This window comes from Myotis myotis, unplaced genomic scaffold (assembly GCF_014108235.1).
Source record: "Myotis myotis isolate mMyoMyo1 unplaced genomic scaffold, mMyoMyo1.p scaffold_m19_p_7, whole genome shotgun sequence".
NCBI classification, from domain to species: Eukaryota; Metazoa; Chordata; class Mammalia; order Chiroptera; family Vespertilionidae; genus Myotis; species Myotis myotis.
Window position 1 is genome coordinate 8,556,464 of NW_023416379.1, and position 18,202 is coordinate 8,574,665.

At 38.7% G+C, this 18,202-nt stretch overlaps 1 protein-coding gene across 3 annotated transcripts in view; it reads right to left on the reverse strand.

The window, feature by feature from the left end:
- Positions 1-18,202, reverse strand: part of ESR1 (estrogen receptor 1) — a 304,587-nt gene that overhangs the window by 42,174 nt on the left and 244,211 nt on the right. For all 3 annotated transcript variants that reach the window (XM_036317796.1, XM_036317794.1, XM_036317795.1), the window contains one exon: positions 15,018-15,156. In XM_036317796.1, coding sequence (XP_036173689.1) covers positions 15,018-15,156 — 139 coding nt within the window. The remainder of the gene's footprint in view (positions 1-15,017; positions 15,157-18,202) is intronic.

Consider the following 18,202-nt stretch of genomic DNA (forward strand, 5'->3'; position numbering starts at 1 on the left):
TCAGCAGACAGCTGTGCAACCTTGGGCAAATCACTTAACCTTTCTGGAATTCCATTTTCACATCTATAAACAAGGCGGCTGGGCCAAACCAATGGTACTTTTTGAAGTGGTGTTCTTATTAAGTAAAGTGATATGTGAACAAAGTGCTTCTGCTTCAGAAGGACTGTGTGGGTGTCCAAAAGACCCACACACCTTCCTTCCTTCAAGACAACGGCTTAGTTACCTTCTTAGAAGAATCCACAGAAGACATTTTCAAAGTCACTGCCCTAAGTCTTAAATGCTATTTCAGCTCTAAAATAATGACTCCGTGACTTTTAAATACAAAATGGCTACGTATCCAAAATAATACTTCACACACTCAACATTTTGTAGACTTACTAACATCTACAAGAAGGTAAATAAAAGGATAATTCATTACCTTGAATTACTAAGCTCCACTTTTGGTGAACAAACTCCTTAAAATACTGATACTCTTTTATTAACACCAACAAAATCTCACAGCAACTTACCCCACCACCAGCTCCAACAGTGTACTAAAATAACAATGAGAGCTAACATGTATTCGGTTCTCACTGTGTGCTTGTAAGTATGGTCTAAGCACTCGACATCTAAACTTCCAAGTTTGTTCAATGGTCAAGTACACTGTGCCAGTCCTGGGACCAGATTCATACACTGAATGAATATCCCACTGCACTTCCTCTGTCTTCTTCCTGTGCTCTGGGAGTACACCATTCATCTGTCACAGTAGTTATCCCTCCTGCTTCTCCATCCACCATTCCCCACTGTCGCTTCTAAGATTAGGTCTACACTAAGTATGTCCCTATAAACAGCACTTACAACCCCTACCCATAAGCACTTACACATAAGCATGTGTCACTTATCTACTTTTATTGGCATAGTAAGCCTTTACGTTCATGTAACTGTCCTCCCCGTGCTCCTCCAATATATTACATGCTCTCACAGGACAGGGCTGTCTGTATCTGATTTTTCCCTATGTTCCTACTGCCTAGGAAAATGATGATAATAATCACTTATTAATGGTGGAATTATTAAGCATTGAAATTGGAGTGCAGAGTCTCAATCCTGACACTTACTACCTTTGTGATTGTAAGCAAGTCTTTTAAGGTTTAACAGCAATAAACTTTATTTTCTCAGAGGAAATATGAGCATTATAATATTTTTAATATCCTCAAAAAGCTGTTCCCAGGATAAATGTGAGAATGCGCAGGGTAGCGCATAATAAACCACGCATGACACATATTGTCAAATTCTCATCATCCCTTAAGACTCGCCTTCATACTATAGAAGTGTTGACTCTAAGGCTTTTTAAAAGCAAGTCCATCTAAGAGAGGGAAAAGCAATAATAGCTCAAAAATGCTTATTAGAAACTGAAATAAAAATTTAAGAAAAATTTACTGAGAGCCACATGAATGTGTTCTACTCCAACCAGAATCATGCATACTGTCATTTTCAGGAAAGAAATAAGAGATTACCTATGTATTCTTTATGGATAAATGTGTCTTTCTCATCACCCTTACCATAAAGGGCAATGTCTTGATTTTGGTTTTCTTATTCATTTGTTTTCATGAGATCTCTCTCCCTCTCTCTCTCTCTCTCCCTCTCTCTCTCCCTCTCTCTCCCTCCTCCCTCCCTCTCTCTCCCCTAAATATTTCCAAGGCTTCAGGCCACAGTAAGTACCTGTAGAAATTCTATGTTTAGCCTAACACTACACTGGGCCAATGCCATTGCTCCAATTTACCAGAAACACCTTTAAGAAACTAAAGCAGGGATCGAAGTATAATCCTACCATTTCATCAGTGATTGGCACCGCAACATATTCTTCTGGAAACAACTAATAAACAAAATTTGAACCCATTTCTTGGCTTTTAGAAAAACGTTTTTATCCTTTCTTTCTGCGCCCAGCGTATGCCCAAGGACTTGATGCTGCACTCTGACCCCCAGGCCTGAATGATGGTTCAAACTGATTGTGAACCGAGGTAAACAGGTTCTTCCCAACGACCAGGAGAGCTCCAGTCTGCAGAAAGCTAATGAAGCTCTTGAAGCAGCATGTTCCTCTTCCACCCACACTTTATTGAAATGCTTTTGAGTCTTATTGTGTTGTAATTACACACTACAAGAAACTCAGCCAACATCTATTTCAAGGATTGGGCCCCTGACTCTTACTAAGACATTTCAATTCCATTTCCCTGAACATACAAACTCTAAATGCATCTGTGAGAGCCCTCCACAAGTATTTTCATTTCACATTTCAGAAAACGCAAAGTGATGCAGGTTCCTGACTTAGCTGATGATGGATGCGAAGGGAAAGCCAGTGTGAGCTAAGTTGTTCTCTCTTTCCTTACTGTATTTTCAGTATAATATTTGGTTCATACAAAAGAATTTTGATAAAATAGATATACTTTATAAAGCATAATAAATAGCCACTTCTCCAGCAACTTGCCTTCTTTTTATTTTCTTTATAAACATTTTTACTTTTAGAGAGAAAAAAGTTAAGTTTTTGTGTTTGTTTTAAGACATAATTCCTGACCCTGACATACATCCTACATAATAAAGAGCTATTATGCTAATTAGACCAAACAGCCAAACGACCTTCCAGACATCCTTCCAGATGACCTTCCAGACGAAACCGGGGTTGTGAGGGACTGTGAGGGCCAGGCTGGCCAAGGCAGCCAGGGCTGCGAGGGCCAAGCCCCTTGCACGAATTTTGTGCACCGGGCCTCTAGTTTTCCTATAAATGTTTTAGCTTTGTCTCTCAAGTAAGTCCATGATTCACCTGGAATTAATTTTTTCCCATGCTAGGAAGTAGGGTTGGATTTTTTTTCTATACAGATAACTAGTTGTTTCAGGACCAGTCATGCAATGGTTCTTCCTTTCCCTTGAAATCTCAGTGTTCTCTCTACCATAAGTCAGTTGTTCCTAAATGTCAGTTTCTGAATTCTCTTTTCTATGTCATTAGTCAATATGCTCATTTCTAGGCCAATAAGACCATATTGTCTTATTTATAATAGCTTTCTGCCCATATAACTTAATTATTATAGTTTCTTTACCCAGTCTTCCTACCTTAATTTTAGTTTTGAGAATCATTTGGCTATACTTGAATTTTTACCATATAAATTTTATAATGAGCTCAAGATTTTTATTAGAAATGCACTGAATTTACACGTAAATTTGTGGAGAATTGATATATTTTGAATAATGAATCTTCCCAGCCATAAACATGGCATAGCTTTCATTTTAATGTTTTATGCTCTTAATGTCTTTCAATAAAGGTTTCTAATTGTCTCTATAGAGCTCCTGAAATTTCTTTATTAAATTTATTCCAAATACATTATAGTTTTTGTTACTACTATAACACATATGTATAATTACAAAAGTATATTTAATTACATATGTATTTATTTATGTTCTATATTTGTTGCTAGTGTAAAGACATATTTGGTTTTTGTATATTGATTAATTAGAACTTGTAAACATTCAATGAGATTGAATATCAGAAAGATAATAAGGGAAGTTCTTATCTAAAAATGTTTTTAAATTTTTTTAATATTTCAATGATGGTTGACATACAATACTTCATGTTTCAGGTGCACATTGTAGCAATGAGACATCTATAGAACTTACAAAGGCATCACCTATAAGTCTAGTACCTATCTGACACTACACATTGCTATTACAATATTATTGACTAAATTCCCTATGCTGAGCACTATATCACCATGACTTTTTATGACTTTTTTAGGACTGGCAATTTGCACCTCTTAATCCCTTCCCATTTGTCAAACATCCTCACAACTCCCCTTCTATCCGGCAACCATTAAAGTGGTCTATGTAGCTATGATTTTGTTTCTGTTCTGCTTTGTTTATTTGTTTGGTTTTTAGGTTTCTCATATAAGTGAAATCATATATATTTGCCTTACTCTGTCTGACCTACTTCACTCAGCCTAATACTCCCTAGTCCACCCATGCTGGCACAGATGGCAAGATTTCATTCCTTTCCATGGCTGAGCAATATTCCATTGTGTATATGTGCCACCTCTTATCTGGCCATTTGTTTATCGATGGACACATAGGTTGCTTTCATATCTTGGCTACTGCAAATTAATGCTGCAATAAACATAGGGATGCATATGTCCGTACCAATTACTGTTTTGGGTTTCTTCGGATAAGTACTCAGAAGTGGAATTGCTGGGTCCTTCTTTGATTCCTGTTATACCTTGTTTTAAAGTCTATTGTGTCTAATACAAGTACTGCTACTTCCATTTCCATGAAATACCATTTCCCGTCCAGTTACTTGTAGTCTGTGCGCGTCTTTGATCTGAAGTGGCTCTCTTGCAGGCAGCATATGTATGGCTCTTGTTTCTTATCTATTCAGCCACCCTATGGCTTTTGATTGAAGCATTTAATCTATTTACATTTAAAGTAATTATTGATAGGTATGTAGTTATTGCCATTTGATTTTTCATATTTTTTCTTAAGTCCCTTTCAGATTTCTTATAATACTGTTTTGGTGCTGGTGAACTCCTTTAGCTTTTACTTGTCTGGGATCTAAAAATGTTTTTAACTGGTTATATCAATCTGTCTAAATTGCTCATGGTAAAAATCAAAACAAAACAAAACAAAAAATCCTTGAATTTTTTATTTTATGAAACACAGCTGCCAAAGAATGAAAGTTAATCTCATAGGCTTTCGATATGCATGTCTAACAAAATATAAGAACTGCTTCCTCTGAGTGAACGTTTATCGTATATATTTAGCAATCGTCTATGGCTCAAAAAATCAAAATGCATCTTAGTGAAGAAAAAGGGTCTTTTAGAAGTTCCATCCAATGGTCGAGTCCTTCCAGCGAGGGAGGCGCTGTTTATTTGTGCCCATTTTTAGTCTTATTCCTTTCCTAATCGTTAGTAAAAACTCGGTGTGGATGCGATCTGTGATTTATTTGGGTCTGCTCTGACAATTCAGCTCTTCGAGGAACTGCTCTCTACAAAGCAGATGGGAGCTATGGACTAATATTTCCGAATGAATTACAAAGCTTTGAAGATTTGCACATTTTAGAAAAAGAATTTTCAGAAATGACATGATCAGGCAACATAAAAGAGTAAAATAGGAACTGAGACTTTTAGAAATAAATTTGAATTTTAAGGAAAAATATTCAGAAACGTGGACTGAAATAGACAGGCTCTAACACCAAACAGACTCAATGAACGGCATGGTGAGAAGGATAAAGGATGTAAGAAGAAAGTGTAAAGGAAAAGAACAAAAGGGTTTCAGAAAAAGTCATAAATACAAAGTACAGGTAAAAGGTGTCCTTAGTGTATGTAAGTGGGCACCTGAAGAATAAAATCACAGAAATGTAGCAAATAATTGTTTAAAACTATAAATCAAGATATTTCAGTCTACGCATTCAAAAGATATACAATGTACCTGAAAAAATTGACCTAATATTGTCAACACAGAGACATAGCTTAGTGACATTACTGAAATTTAAGTCTATGAAGAAAATGAACCTGCAGGCACTCATACAAAAATCACTAGTAAGAGAAAGAAAGCCAGACTGCCATCCAAGTTCTTGACAGCAACATTTCATGCTAAAAAAAAAAGTGCATTAATCGCTTAAAAATACTTGAGAAAAAAGGTGAGCCAATGATTTTATATACAATCAAACTTTCCACATAAGGACATAGACACATTTAGAAACATATAGGCTAAAAAAAAAAGTGTCCTCATGAACCTCTTCTGATAAAAGAAGCTCCAGGGGAGGAAGAGAGAGAGAGAGAGAGAGAGAGAGAGAGAGAGAGAGAGAGAGAGAGAGAGGAAGTGAAAGAGAAAGAGAGAGAGACATCAGCATATGGCTGAGTAGGCAGATATTAAACATATTTAATGATAGAGTTAACACTAAAAATTGAATTAGGGGTGACAAACTTTCTTATGAATTTTGATGGAAAAAATAAAGATAATCTTCATTCTCAATAAAAAACAAAACCCTAGTCATACAGACATCCATAGAAATTCTTGTGACATGAGTATACAGAAACAATAGTGCCCACTATCTGTGACTTTTTAAATAATGTATTAGAGGTATTAATACAATTAGGTTAGAAAATACATTTAGATGCTTAGTAATAAAAAGGAAGAAGCAAAACAGCTTCTGTTTGCAAATGATATGACTGTGTATTAAGGAACCCCCAAATTAATGAGAAAACTAAGTAATAAAGATCTAGTAAAGTAGTTGTCTATAAAAATGACATGCAAATATCAATTATTACACATAAGATATATATTTATACTACATATATAATATCTATGCATAGCCTTGAAAATACATGCAAAATATACTATTTAAGGATACTTGGAAAGACTTCTAAAAGACAAAGAAAGATTTGAACAGATGCCCATCAATAAGGAATTCCCCCCAATGAAATATAAAATAATCACGAAAAGGAATAAGGGATATCTTTATACACATGCATGTAATAACCTTCAAAACAATATGTAGAATATTATATATAATAATTACTTTTGTATATGGGGTGGGTGGATATGACTATATACAAATATTCACACATACGTATATCTACCATATATAGCCAATCTTCATTCAAATTTGACATTATAGGGGGCATCCAGTGGAGAGGGTAGTAATGAAAGTTAGACTCTTTGAATATGCCTGGTTATAAAGTTTTGATTTTGGAAACAAATGTTTTACATATTGAAAAAACTTAAATGAAAAATACAAAAATGGAAAGCAAGTTAGAAAGAATGATTCTTATTCTTTATCAAGTTGGTGACATAACCACAGAGAGAAGGGTTATTTCAAGTGTCTGAAGAACACAATATTTTGATTTTCCATTCTCAGTGGAATAGAATTGAAAGACAAATAGAGCTATTTAAATCTTCAACTATATTTAATGGTCTACTTGTTAGTAGAAAGACTTTTATTATTATTGTTTAAATGTTTTTACACAATGTAAGATAATCAAATGAGCAATTATACTGTTAGAAACCAAGGTTTGAACTGGAAATGTCAGTACGAAATAATATATACCTTTTTGCGTTTATTTGTTTTTAATATATTTTCATTGACATCAGAGAGGAAAGGAGAGGGAGCGAGAGATAGAAACAGCAAAACTGAGAGAGAATCATTGATCGGTTGCCTCCTGCAAACTCCCTACTGGGGATCAAGACCGCAACCCAGGCATGTGTCCTTGACCAGAATCAAACTTGGGACCCTTTAGTTCGCAGGCCAATGCTCTATCCACTGAGCCAAACAGGCTAGGGCTACCTTTTGGTTTTAAAGGTGTTTATATCGTAATTTAACCCATTAAAAGCCAAGAACTATGGCAACTCTAAAACAGTGGACACACTAATGCCAAGATTGAGTTCTAAATGCCAGTTTCTCTGAAATGAATGTGTGCCCCTTTCATAAATGGTTAGTTCCAGCTCTGGGGCAGGAAGTTGACAGTATGAGGGGTGGGAGATGTCACTGTGCTCTTCAGCAAGGAGGCATCAAACGCTAATGGCTTATACCCAAATGGCACGGGAGTCGGCATGAAGGAACTCTCCTTAGTCAGAGATGGAACAACTTAAGCATCTACAAAGGATAGCAGATCACTTGATTGGTGCACACTGAATAGACAAAGATCCACAGCTCATAAAGCCACGACAGAAATTCTCCCTGGATATCACAGGATGGAACTAGGGCTTCCCTTCCCCTTGCTGCTGCTGCTCTCAGTGACTAGCACTCCACTGCTTTTTCGCTACCGGACATCTCGAAAAGCTGCTTTGTATTTCCTTTCTCTGGTTTTCCCTGCCTATTTCCCTTTTCATACATGATGCTTTCATTTAGCACATTTACACTCTCCCCCTCCCCCACCTATTACTAAACATGTTCTTTTTAGGGACAACAATAATCCCCTTATTAACAAATCCATTCCTTCTTACTCCTGCCCACCTCTCCACAGTATTCGGCATAATTCACTAACTTTCTCCTTCTGTAAATTAACCCTTCCTTGGAACCAGATATTTTGTGCTTCTATGTCTCAAACAAACTCTACCTTAACCCCAGGCTGGGATTCATTTCTACTTATAACTCCTGCAGGTCAACCATCTAAGAGGTCTCTCCTCAGCCCTTCAGGTGCCTGTTCCTCCACTGCCTACTTATCACATTTACTTCACACTCTTTAAACTATGGAGATGATTCAAATCTTTTCTTTCCAGATTTTATCTACATCTCTTTCTCAGCTCCAGCTTCTGCTGGACATAGTGATCAGTATGTTCTCCCTGTACCATAAGCCCATCTTGTATAAGGAAAAACTCATCAGATTTTCCCAACACCTGGTCTTTCTCCCGTCTTCCCAATTTTATCTGTATCTTTGTGATCCTTTCAAGAGCACAGATCTTGAAACCTGAACTCCACGCCCCCATCCGCACTGACTTATGTGTTCCCTCAGGCTCGCTCTCCTCAGAGGCGCAGGTGGAGCAGTTGCAGTCTCGCCTGCACATGGCATTAAGTTTGTTCTGATCAAATTTGGAGACACAAGAGAAGCCCTTTCCTTCTCAGGGGGATGCAGCAATCTCTTCTCATCATAACATGTTTGGTCCTACAAAATCATGATGGACTTAGAATCTGCGCCAATGGTGGACGGTAAATGTTTAAATGAATTAAAAAACTAATTCTCTGTTTTGGCATAAAACCAAAAATAAACTGAAAGTGTGCTTTTTACATCTCCTTTCAATTTGATAAAAACAAGAACACAAGTAAAATATAAACAAGGCTATTTAGTGACTTAAAAAATGCCTATAGCATCATCAGAATTCCAATGGCATTTTTCACAAAAGTAGAACAAATAACACTGAAATTTATATTGAACCACAAAAGACACTGAACGGCCAAAGCAAGCTTAGAAAGAAGAACAAAGCTGGAGGCATCATGCTCAGGGTGACATAACACTCACAACCAATAGCTTTGATTACTATTACAAAGCTGCAATACACAAAATAGTATAGTATTGGCATAAAAACAGGCACACAGATCAGTGGAACAGAATAGAGAGCCCAAAAGTAAACCCTCATCTTGTCAATTCATTTACTACAGAGGAGCCAAGAATATACAAAGGAGAAAGGATAGTCTCTTTAGTAAATGGTGTTCGGACAATTGGACAGCCATATGCAAAAAAGAAAGAAAGAAAAGGAAAGAAAAAGAAACCTAGACCACTATCTAATACAATTCACAAAACTTACTCAAAACTGATTAAAGACTAGACCACGAGGTTCCTAGAAGCAAACCCAGGCAGCGAGCTCCTTGACATTGGTCTTGGCAATGATTTTTTGAGTTTGACACAGAAGCAAAGGCCACACAAGCAGAAACAAACAAGTGGAACTACGTGAAACTGGAAAGCCCTCTGCACAACAAAGAAAATCAACAAAACGAAAAGGCATTTTCATCTATTTCGCCCACCTCCGTCTCTGTCAACCACCAATCTGTTCTCTGTGTTTATGAGTTCATTTTGTTTTGTTTTGTTTTGTTTTCAGATTCCACATATAAGTGAGGTCCTAATGGTGTTCTCTGTCTGACTTATTTCACTAGCATAAGCCCTCAAGGTTCATCCATGTTGTTGCAAATGGCTGGATTTCCTTTATACTGATGTTGTACACCTGAAACTAATATAATGTTGTATATCAATTATATCTCATTTTATTTTATTTTTTATTTATTTTTTTAGATTTTGTTAATCCTCATCCAAGGATATTTTCTCCATTGATTTTTAGAGAGAGTGAAAGGAAGGGAGGGAGGCAGGGAGGGAGATACATCAATTGGTTGCTTCCCACATATGCCCTGACAGGCCGGGGCTGGGGATCAAACCTGCAACCAGGTACATGCCCTTGACCAGTAATCTAACCCAAAACCCTTTGGTCTATGGGCCAATTCTCTAACCACTGAGAACACTGGCTAGGGCTATAGCTCAATTTAAAAAAAAGGAAGTGATAGAGGAAGATAAACCAGACATGAATGGATGTAGGTATGGTGCAGGCTTGCTTTTGTTTGCATTCATTTGTATACTAATATTACTTTACCACTAGACAGTAAATTCCCTGAGGACAGGTCTGCCTCTTACACATCTTTTTTCATATCCTTCAGTATCACGCAGGATCCTAGAGATGATGGTATCCAATACTATTGAGTTGACTTAAACTGAACCCTAACTAACACAGACTTGCAGGCGGCCATCTCCCTTTATCATTGGATTTTGATGGCATTCAATAAAACAAAGGAGGGTCTTTAGAATGCCAATGTGGACAAATAACTCTGATTAAAGCAGCTATGAAGGGGTAGATTATTTGATTATCCCTGTGTAGCATGTGTGACTGAAAAAATATTAAGATATTTTAGAATTAAACTGTCAAAATATCGTTCTGAGTATATTTTAAATTAATCTGTTGGCTCATTGTGAATAACATAGGGCAAACGCCAAAATAACGTGGTGTATAAAAATGTAAGAAAGTCAAATTAGCCTCTTACACAGGATTCATTCTTTGGTTGGAATTAGGCCTTTTCCTCTGGAGCAATTTTGTATTGAGGGGATCCTTGCTGTTTACAGGCTTATTCCTCTTGAGGAGTTAAAGCCTTGTGGCTTAGCAAGCTTTACAAAATAATGCTACCTAATTGCTTTTGTTTTTAGGGAGAAACCTTGGTTTGAATGTTGTTGTTTTTTAGTTTTTCCAGTAAAAAAGCGCTTTCATGATTGATGGTCTTCATGTTAAAATTGATTTCTGCTGATATTCCAATATGTGTGTGTGGTTTGTGTGTGTGTGTTTAATATCTTAATGTAATTCACATAGCACATTATTCACCCATTTAAAGTGTACAATATAATTGGTTTTTAGTCCAATAGATATTTTGATTCATTTTCAATCAGAGGAAGCAGTAATGACAGTTTATCTCATTTCTCACTTCTTTTGGCTTCAATTTTTCCTACAGTTTATAATTTTATATTCCCAAGATTTGTCAGAATGCTAAGAACCAATCAACTGGCATCTGCCATTGAGTAGTTAAGGTCTCAGAACTGTAAAGAACCAATGGAATATAAACTAATAACACTCTTTGCTATCTGTATTCTCAGGCAATGAATGAAATACAGAAAGTATAGACGATAACCCAGCATTATAGAAGTTAAATGTTGGCTTCCTTATTTTTCTTTTTTCTGTCCATTTCTATAAGGTAGAATGAAAAGAGGTTATGAACAAGGTTCTTGCGATATGAATGGGGCAAACTGAAGCCCTTCTGGAGAGTTATGGAGGGACTCCAGCAAAGCTACTAAAGTAACTCAAGTATCTTCTACCCAGGACTGACTGGGACAATCACTCACTCCCCCATCCACCTGCTTCCTCAGCTACTGCAATGCTCTCTTTGGGGGTAGCACGCATTTTTCAAAGGGGGAACCAGAAAAGGGAATATATAGGGTGGTCCTTCCCTTCATGTCCGAGAAACCTGTGGATGGATCACAGTCTGAATTCATCAATTTACTTCGGAATGTTATTTTTTTACTCTTCCAAGTAAAGAAATCTGCAAAGAATTTACATCAAGTTTTACACAGAAAAAAAAAAAGTCAATCAAAAAAGAAAAGCCGCCAGGCCAAGGTGGTTCAGTGGTTGAGCATCAACCCATGAACCAAGAGGTCACCGGTCCAATTCCTGGTCAGGGTACATGCCGGGGTTGCAGGCTCTATCCCCTGTAGGTGGTGTGCAGGAGGCAGCAGATCGATGTCTCTCCCTCATGGGTTTTTATATCTCTATTCCTCTTCTTCCTCCCGCCCCCCATATATTTAAAAAAGAAAAGCCAAGCCCTGGCCGGTGTGGCTCAGTTGGTTGGGCAGCATCCTGTGCACCAAAAGGATGCTGGGTTGATTCCAGGTCAGACACATGCTCAGGTTGTGGCGTCAATCCCCAGTGGGGGGTGTGCAGGTGGAAGCCTAATCAATGTGCCACTCTTGCATCGATGTTTCTCTCTCTCTCCCTCTCCCTTCTTCTCTCTCTAAACCGCCCCCCCCCAAAAAAAAAAAGAAGACAAAAACAAAACCAAAAAAAGCCAATAAAAGCACTGCTGGAATTTGGTTTTTATTTGAAAATTCTTATTCACAATTTTTCTGAAATATTGACAATAAATAACATAAAATGAAAATGCTCTTTCTTCTAGAAAGTGACTTTTTTAATGTACAATGAATTTATCATCTGAAAACAGTCTGCTCTGTAGAAGAAGAAGAAAAATATTCCTTGCAGTGCAGCAACCTGTTTTTCTCTTCGGGGAGGGAACTTGTTCCTCCTCCCCGCCTACAGTCAAAGAACTTCTGTTGTCCAATTCTATTCCCACAGGCAGAGCCTCCGGGTGATGACAAGAGCGAGATCAACAACCGTCTGGCCAGAGGAGGTGCAGGGAATATTCTGCTTGTTGAATTAAGCCTGCTTTTCAAATGGGTAGGGTGTTTTTTTCTTCCTCCCCTGAGAGTGAATGGGGGTCAGAGTGCTTTGCCTTTGCTGGGAAATCCACAAATATTTCTCAGAATTCGTTAGCCCTGATGGTGCCTGCAGAACAGAATTAGTCCCCTGGAAACTGGATGGTCTTACAGACCCGGCAATTTACATTATTTCCCCTCACATCACATCTGCCTCCCAGTGACAGCAAACTTTGCTCCCGCCAAAACAGAGCCCCCGGGAGCGACGATGTGAGTTGAGCATTTTTGCCTGTGTTTTCCACCTATGCCTTTCCAGTGTGAGCGCTCAAGCAGGACCGAATGCAGAGCTGCATTCGGAGCCGCCACAGCGGACAGATTTTGGTTTTCTGTGCCAAAACACACCAAAGAATTAGGTGCTAGGATGGAAAAATAAGTTTTCTCCATTTCCTGATTGCTTTCACAGGCCTTCTTATTATCTTGAACTTTCCTCTTGTAAAAGACACACACACATTAGGAGAAATCACTGGGTTCTTTATGCCTTATAATAATCGTAAATTCTTGGTTTTCACAGGAAGAGATGACTACATTGAGTGTTTAGAACTCGCCGCTGCAGGACACAGGGGAGAACTGGAAATCATGGGTAGATGAAGCATGGCGCAGATAAAATTAGCTTTCAAGCATATGACTAACAGGAAAGTTATAAGCTACCAGAATCAAGATATCATGGGTTGTCATCAGGGAGTACATCAAGCAATAATTCTTCCTAAATGGACTCGAGCTAGAAAATCTGTCTTCTGCGCACCAATGTGGAATGGCAACCCAGTAGGCTTTCATGTTCCCATAATCACTAACCCCACTTGCCAATACTAACATTTGAGTAATTACAAGGAAAGACTGGGGTAAATGCTATCCTTCTGACAGCCTTGGAAGGCACAAATACCTGGATTTGCAAAGGATTGTGAAAACAGGAATTTTGAGAGAGAGAGAGAGAGAGAGAGAGAGAGAGAGAGAGAGAGAGACATTGATTTGTTGATCCACTTATTTATGCACCATTGGTTGATTCTTGTATGTGTCCTGACTGGGGACTGAACCTGCAACCTTGCATACTGGATGACACACCAACTAACTGAGCTACCCTGCCAGGGCCGAACAGGACATCATAATAATTAATCATGGATAAAGCATAAAACCTTCGTTGGCAACATCAGTAATCCACGGCTGACAGAACCATCTGACTTCTGGCTTAATCTTTCCCCTACTTCTACGCAGATGTCAGCATATACAGTTCTCCGGTACTTAAATACCAGTAAATGTTGCTGTAACTCTGCTCCATGGGGCTTGGCAGTGTCGGGAAGCCCAGAGAGGGACAGGGCATGGGGAGGCGGTGTGGCACTCTGAAGGGAAGGAATGCACAGTCTCCAGACATTTGGTTGAGCACCAGGCAGTCTTGGACTGCTGAGCAGAGGGGGATAAAGTTAACAGGAAACAAGGAGGAGATGGTCCTTTCCCATTCCAATGGCCATGTGCCCCACAAAGACAAGGTCTACCTGGAAACAAAGGGCTGCAGCAGCGAACCAAAGAAAGGATGGCTGGACAGGAAAGGGTGTGGAGGTCGCGTGCATGGACAGTATGCAATATGAGCAAGCCAGAGCCAGGCAGAGCTCGGATTCTAACCCTGGTCCACCATTCACTGGCTTAATGCTTTTTGCAAGATGCAGAAACTTAGCTTCCATTCTGGTAACATGTGAAGGACAGCTTCCTAGAAGTGCCATGATCATCAAATGAGCTCAGGTATGCAAAGCATTTAGCACAGCAGCTGGTGCTGGGTAGGGACTTGGCCAGTGGGAGCTGCTGGTGAATGGTGTCTAATTCTATTACTCTGAGCAGTGGCTGAACAACAAAGAACCATGGGACTCACATCCCTAGTCAACCCAAACGGGACACGATAAATATGGCAGCACACTTGAAAAGCGAATTCATTTTCTAAAATAAACAAGTAACTTTCATGAATTGGCAGAACTGGAAGAGGCCTTCAGAACTCTAGTCAGACTTCCTCATTTACTGATGGGAAAACTGGAGAAGGAAATGGAAAGGCTATTGTGGTTTGGATGTCCATGGGCCAAAAACGTATTTTAATTAAAGGAAGGTTAGTCATCCTTTCTTTTATATAACAACACAAGGTGAAGGCGGAGTTAGAAAATAATATTCATAGTCTTATTAGTACACACATTATACATATGCATACATGTATATACGAACGGGTTCTGGGTATGTCTGCCGTGAAAATACTGGACTCTGTATAAATACGTAAGTGCAAATACACATATAGTTTAGAAATAATAGAGCTGATCCAGAAAGACGCCTAGCAGAAAGTTATTCATAGACCTCTGTGAACTTGACTGGCCTCCATCACCCAGAGTTAACCATTTGTAGAGTAAACGTACCTGGTCGGATTCTTGGAAGCTTCCTGGAGGACTGAGTGAAAGCGCTTCAGGAATAATCTGGGGATTACACAGGATGTGTTCCCCAAGCTACAGCCAGCTCACTCACCTGTCCAACAGCAAGTTAGGAGCAAACAGGAGCTTCCCTGGGTGCTCCATGGAGCGCCAGACGAGACCAATCATCAGGATCTCTAGCCATGCACATTCCAAAAGGTGGACCTGATCATGGAGGGTCAAATCCACAAAGCCTGAAACAAGACAAGAAAAACCCTGCTGACTTCACATAAAAAGCAGTCATTGCTGGTAAGAGGGATCTGAACGAATAGGCTCTGTTTTCTATGAGCCCTTACTATGGGTTAGAAGCAATGCTAAGCACTTCTTGTGCACAATTTCTTTTAATCTCTTATTAATACAACAACTCTAAGTGGTAGGAACCGATGGGGATACCATTTTACAGATAAGGAAACAGATGTCCAGAGAGCTTAGATGGTGTTAAGGTGAGAAATGGAATATAATCTCCAGAAGCTATGCCTTTGAGCACAATTGACACTACCTCTGATGAGCTGCAATTAATTATAGACTTTGGATCAGGTGACCAAGTAAATCCAACCACATAAATTAAGATATGACAGAATCACAGAGGCATTAAATTAACAAGATGGCCATAAAGTTGGCTGCTTTCCGAATCAGTTTCCTGCTCTTTTCCCCTGAGGCATCCTGTAGATTCTACTTCCTTCTTTGGTCTCTCTGCCCCCAGCCCTTTGCTCTCTCTTGTCCATGAGACTGGCTCTAGCAATCCCATTTTTCTGTGACGTTTTCTTCATTTTTATCTCCCCAATACTATACTTTTTTTCTTTTAAATTTTATTTTATTGTTGAGAGTATTATAGATATCCCTCATTTTCCCCCTATGTCCCCCACCCATGTCTCACGCACCCCCCTGGTCTTCACCTGTCTATTGTCTGTGTCCATGGGTTATGCATATATGCTTATTTGACGAATCTCTACCTACCCTCCTTCCCATCTCCCCTCTGAGATCTGTCAGTCTATTTTATGCTTCCATCCATGTCTGTGATCCTATCTTGTTTGTCAATTTATTTTGTTCTTAAATTCCACATATAAGTGAGATGTTTGTCTTCCTCTGACGGGCTTATTTTGCTTAGCGTAAGATTCTCCAAGTCCATCCATGCTGTCTCAAAGGGTAAGAGATCCTTCTTTTTTTACAGCTACATAATGTTCCATTATGTAAATGTACCACAGCTTTTTTTTATCCACTCATCTACTTATAGGTACTTGGGCTGTTTCCAGATCTTAGCTATTATAAATTGGGCTGGTATGAACATAGAGGTGCATGTATTCTTTCTGATTGGTGTTTCAGGATTCTTAGGATATATTTCTAGAAGTCAGACCACTGGGTCAAGTGGCAGTTCCATATTTAATTTTTTGAGGAAACTCCATACTGTTTTCCACAGTGGCTGCACCAGTCTGCATTCCCACCAGCAAGTGTGCTGGGCTCCCTTTTCTCCACATCCTTAACAGCATTTTTCATTTGTTGATTTGTTCATACTACCCAAAGCAATCTGTAGATTCAATGCAAGTCCTATTAAAAATTCCAACAGCGTATTTCACAGAACTAGAAAAATATTCCAAAATTGTATATGGAACCGAAAAAGAACCCAAAGAGCCACAGCAATCTTGAGAAAGAGGAACAAAGTTGGAGGGATCATAGTGTTATCAAATTATACTCCAAAGCCGTTGCATTCAAAACAGCCTGATATTGGCACAAGAACAGGCATGAAGTTCAATGGAACAGAACAGAGGCCCCAGAAATCAACCCACACCATTATGGCCAATTAATATTTGACAAAGGAGGCAAGAGCATGGAGTGGAGTAAAGACAGTCTCTTTAATAAATGGTGTAGGGAAAATTGGACAGATACATGCAAAAAGAATGAAACTAGACCACCAGCTTATACCACACACAAGAATAAACTCAAAATGGATAAAAGACTTAAATGTAAGTCATGAAACTATAAAAATCCTATAAGAAAACATAAGCAGTAAAATCACAGACATCTCACATAGCAGAATTTTCACTGATACAAAGGGAAAAATAAACAAATGGGACTACATCAAAATAAAAAGCTTCTGCACAGCAAAAGAAACCATCCTCAAAATGCAAAGAGAACCCAAGGTGTGGGAGAACATATTTGCTAATGATACATCTGATAAAAGTTAATTTCCAAAATATTTAAAGAACTCATACAACTCAATAAGAGAAAGACAAACAATCCAATTTAAAAAATGGGCAAAAGACCTAAATAGACATTTCTCCAAAGAGGACATACAGATGGACAATAGACATGAAAAAATGCTCAAGGTCACTAATCATCACAGAAATGCAAATTAAAACCACAATGAGGTATCACCTAATAATACACTTTTATTAGCTATCTATACTTGTTTCATTAGAAAGCCAAAATATAAGTTTGTTTTCCCTAAGCAAACAAGTATTGATAGTTTGCCTACTGGATGCTTCTTTTCAGGGGGAGGGGGGGTCTTGGAGCTATCACAGGATCAGTATTAAGCAATTAGCTCATCATTTATTATATACTTAATCACCATGTTTTATGTAATCCTTACTGCCAACTAGGTGATGTTCCACATAGACAAACATATTTAAGCTAGAGAAAGACTGCAAAGTCTATGACCCCTCCAGCTCTATGCCATAATCAAACCTCATCAATTATATGTTTAAAGTAATGCAAAAGTTCTTTCTCTCCTTCCTATATCCCTGTTACCATGTTAATTCAATTCACAAGTCTCTCACTTTTTTATCCGACTTCTTTAACTCAGCAAAATTCTCTTGAGACTTATCCATGTCATTGCATATATTAATAGCTGATTCTTTCAATTGCTGAGTGGCATTCCATTATATGGACATAGCCAATAAATAAATGCAATTGCTTATCTTTTCATTGGACATTTGGGTTGTTTCCAGCTTGGGGTTATCTATATGTATATAAAAGGCTAATATGCTAAGTGTCCCCACGGGAGTTCGACCAGGAGACTGGGAGTTGATCGCTCGCTATGATGTGTGTTGACCACCAGGGGGCAGTGCAAAACAAAGGAAAGCCTCAGCCGGCAGCCAGAAGGCCCTGATTGGCCCTGCTTGCCGGCCAGGCCTAGGGACCCTACCTGTGCACGAATTTCGTGCATCGGGCCTCTAGTTACAAATAAAGCTGCTAGGAGCAATCCTTGTACAACTTTTGTATGGACATGCTGTCATGATTAGA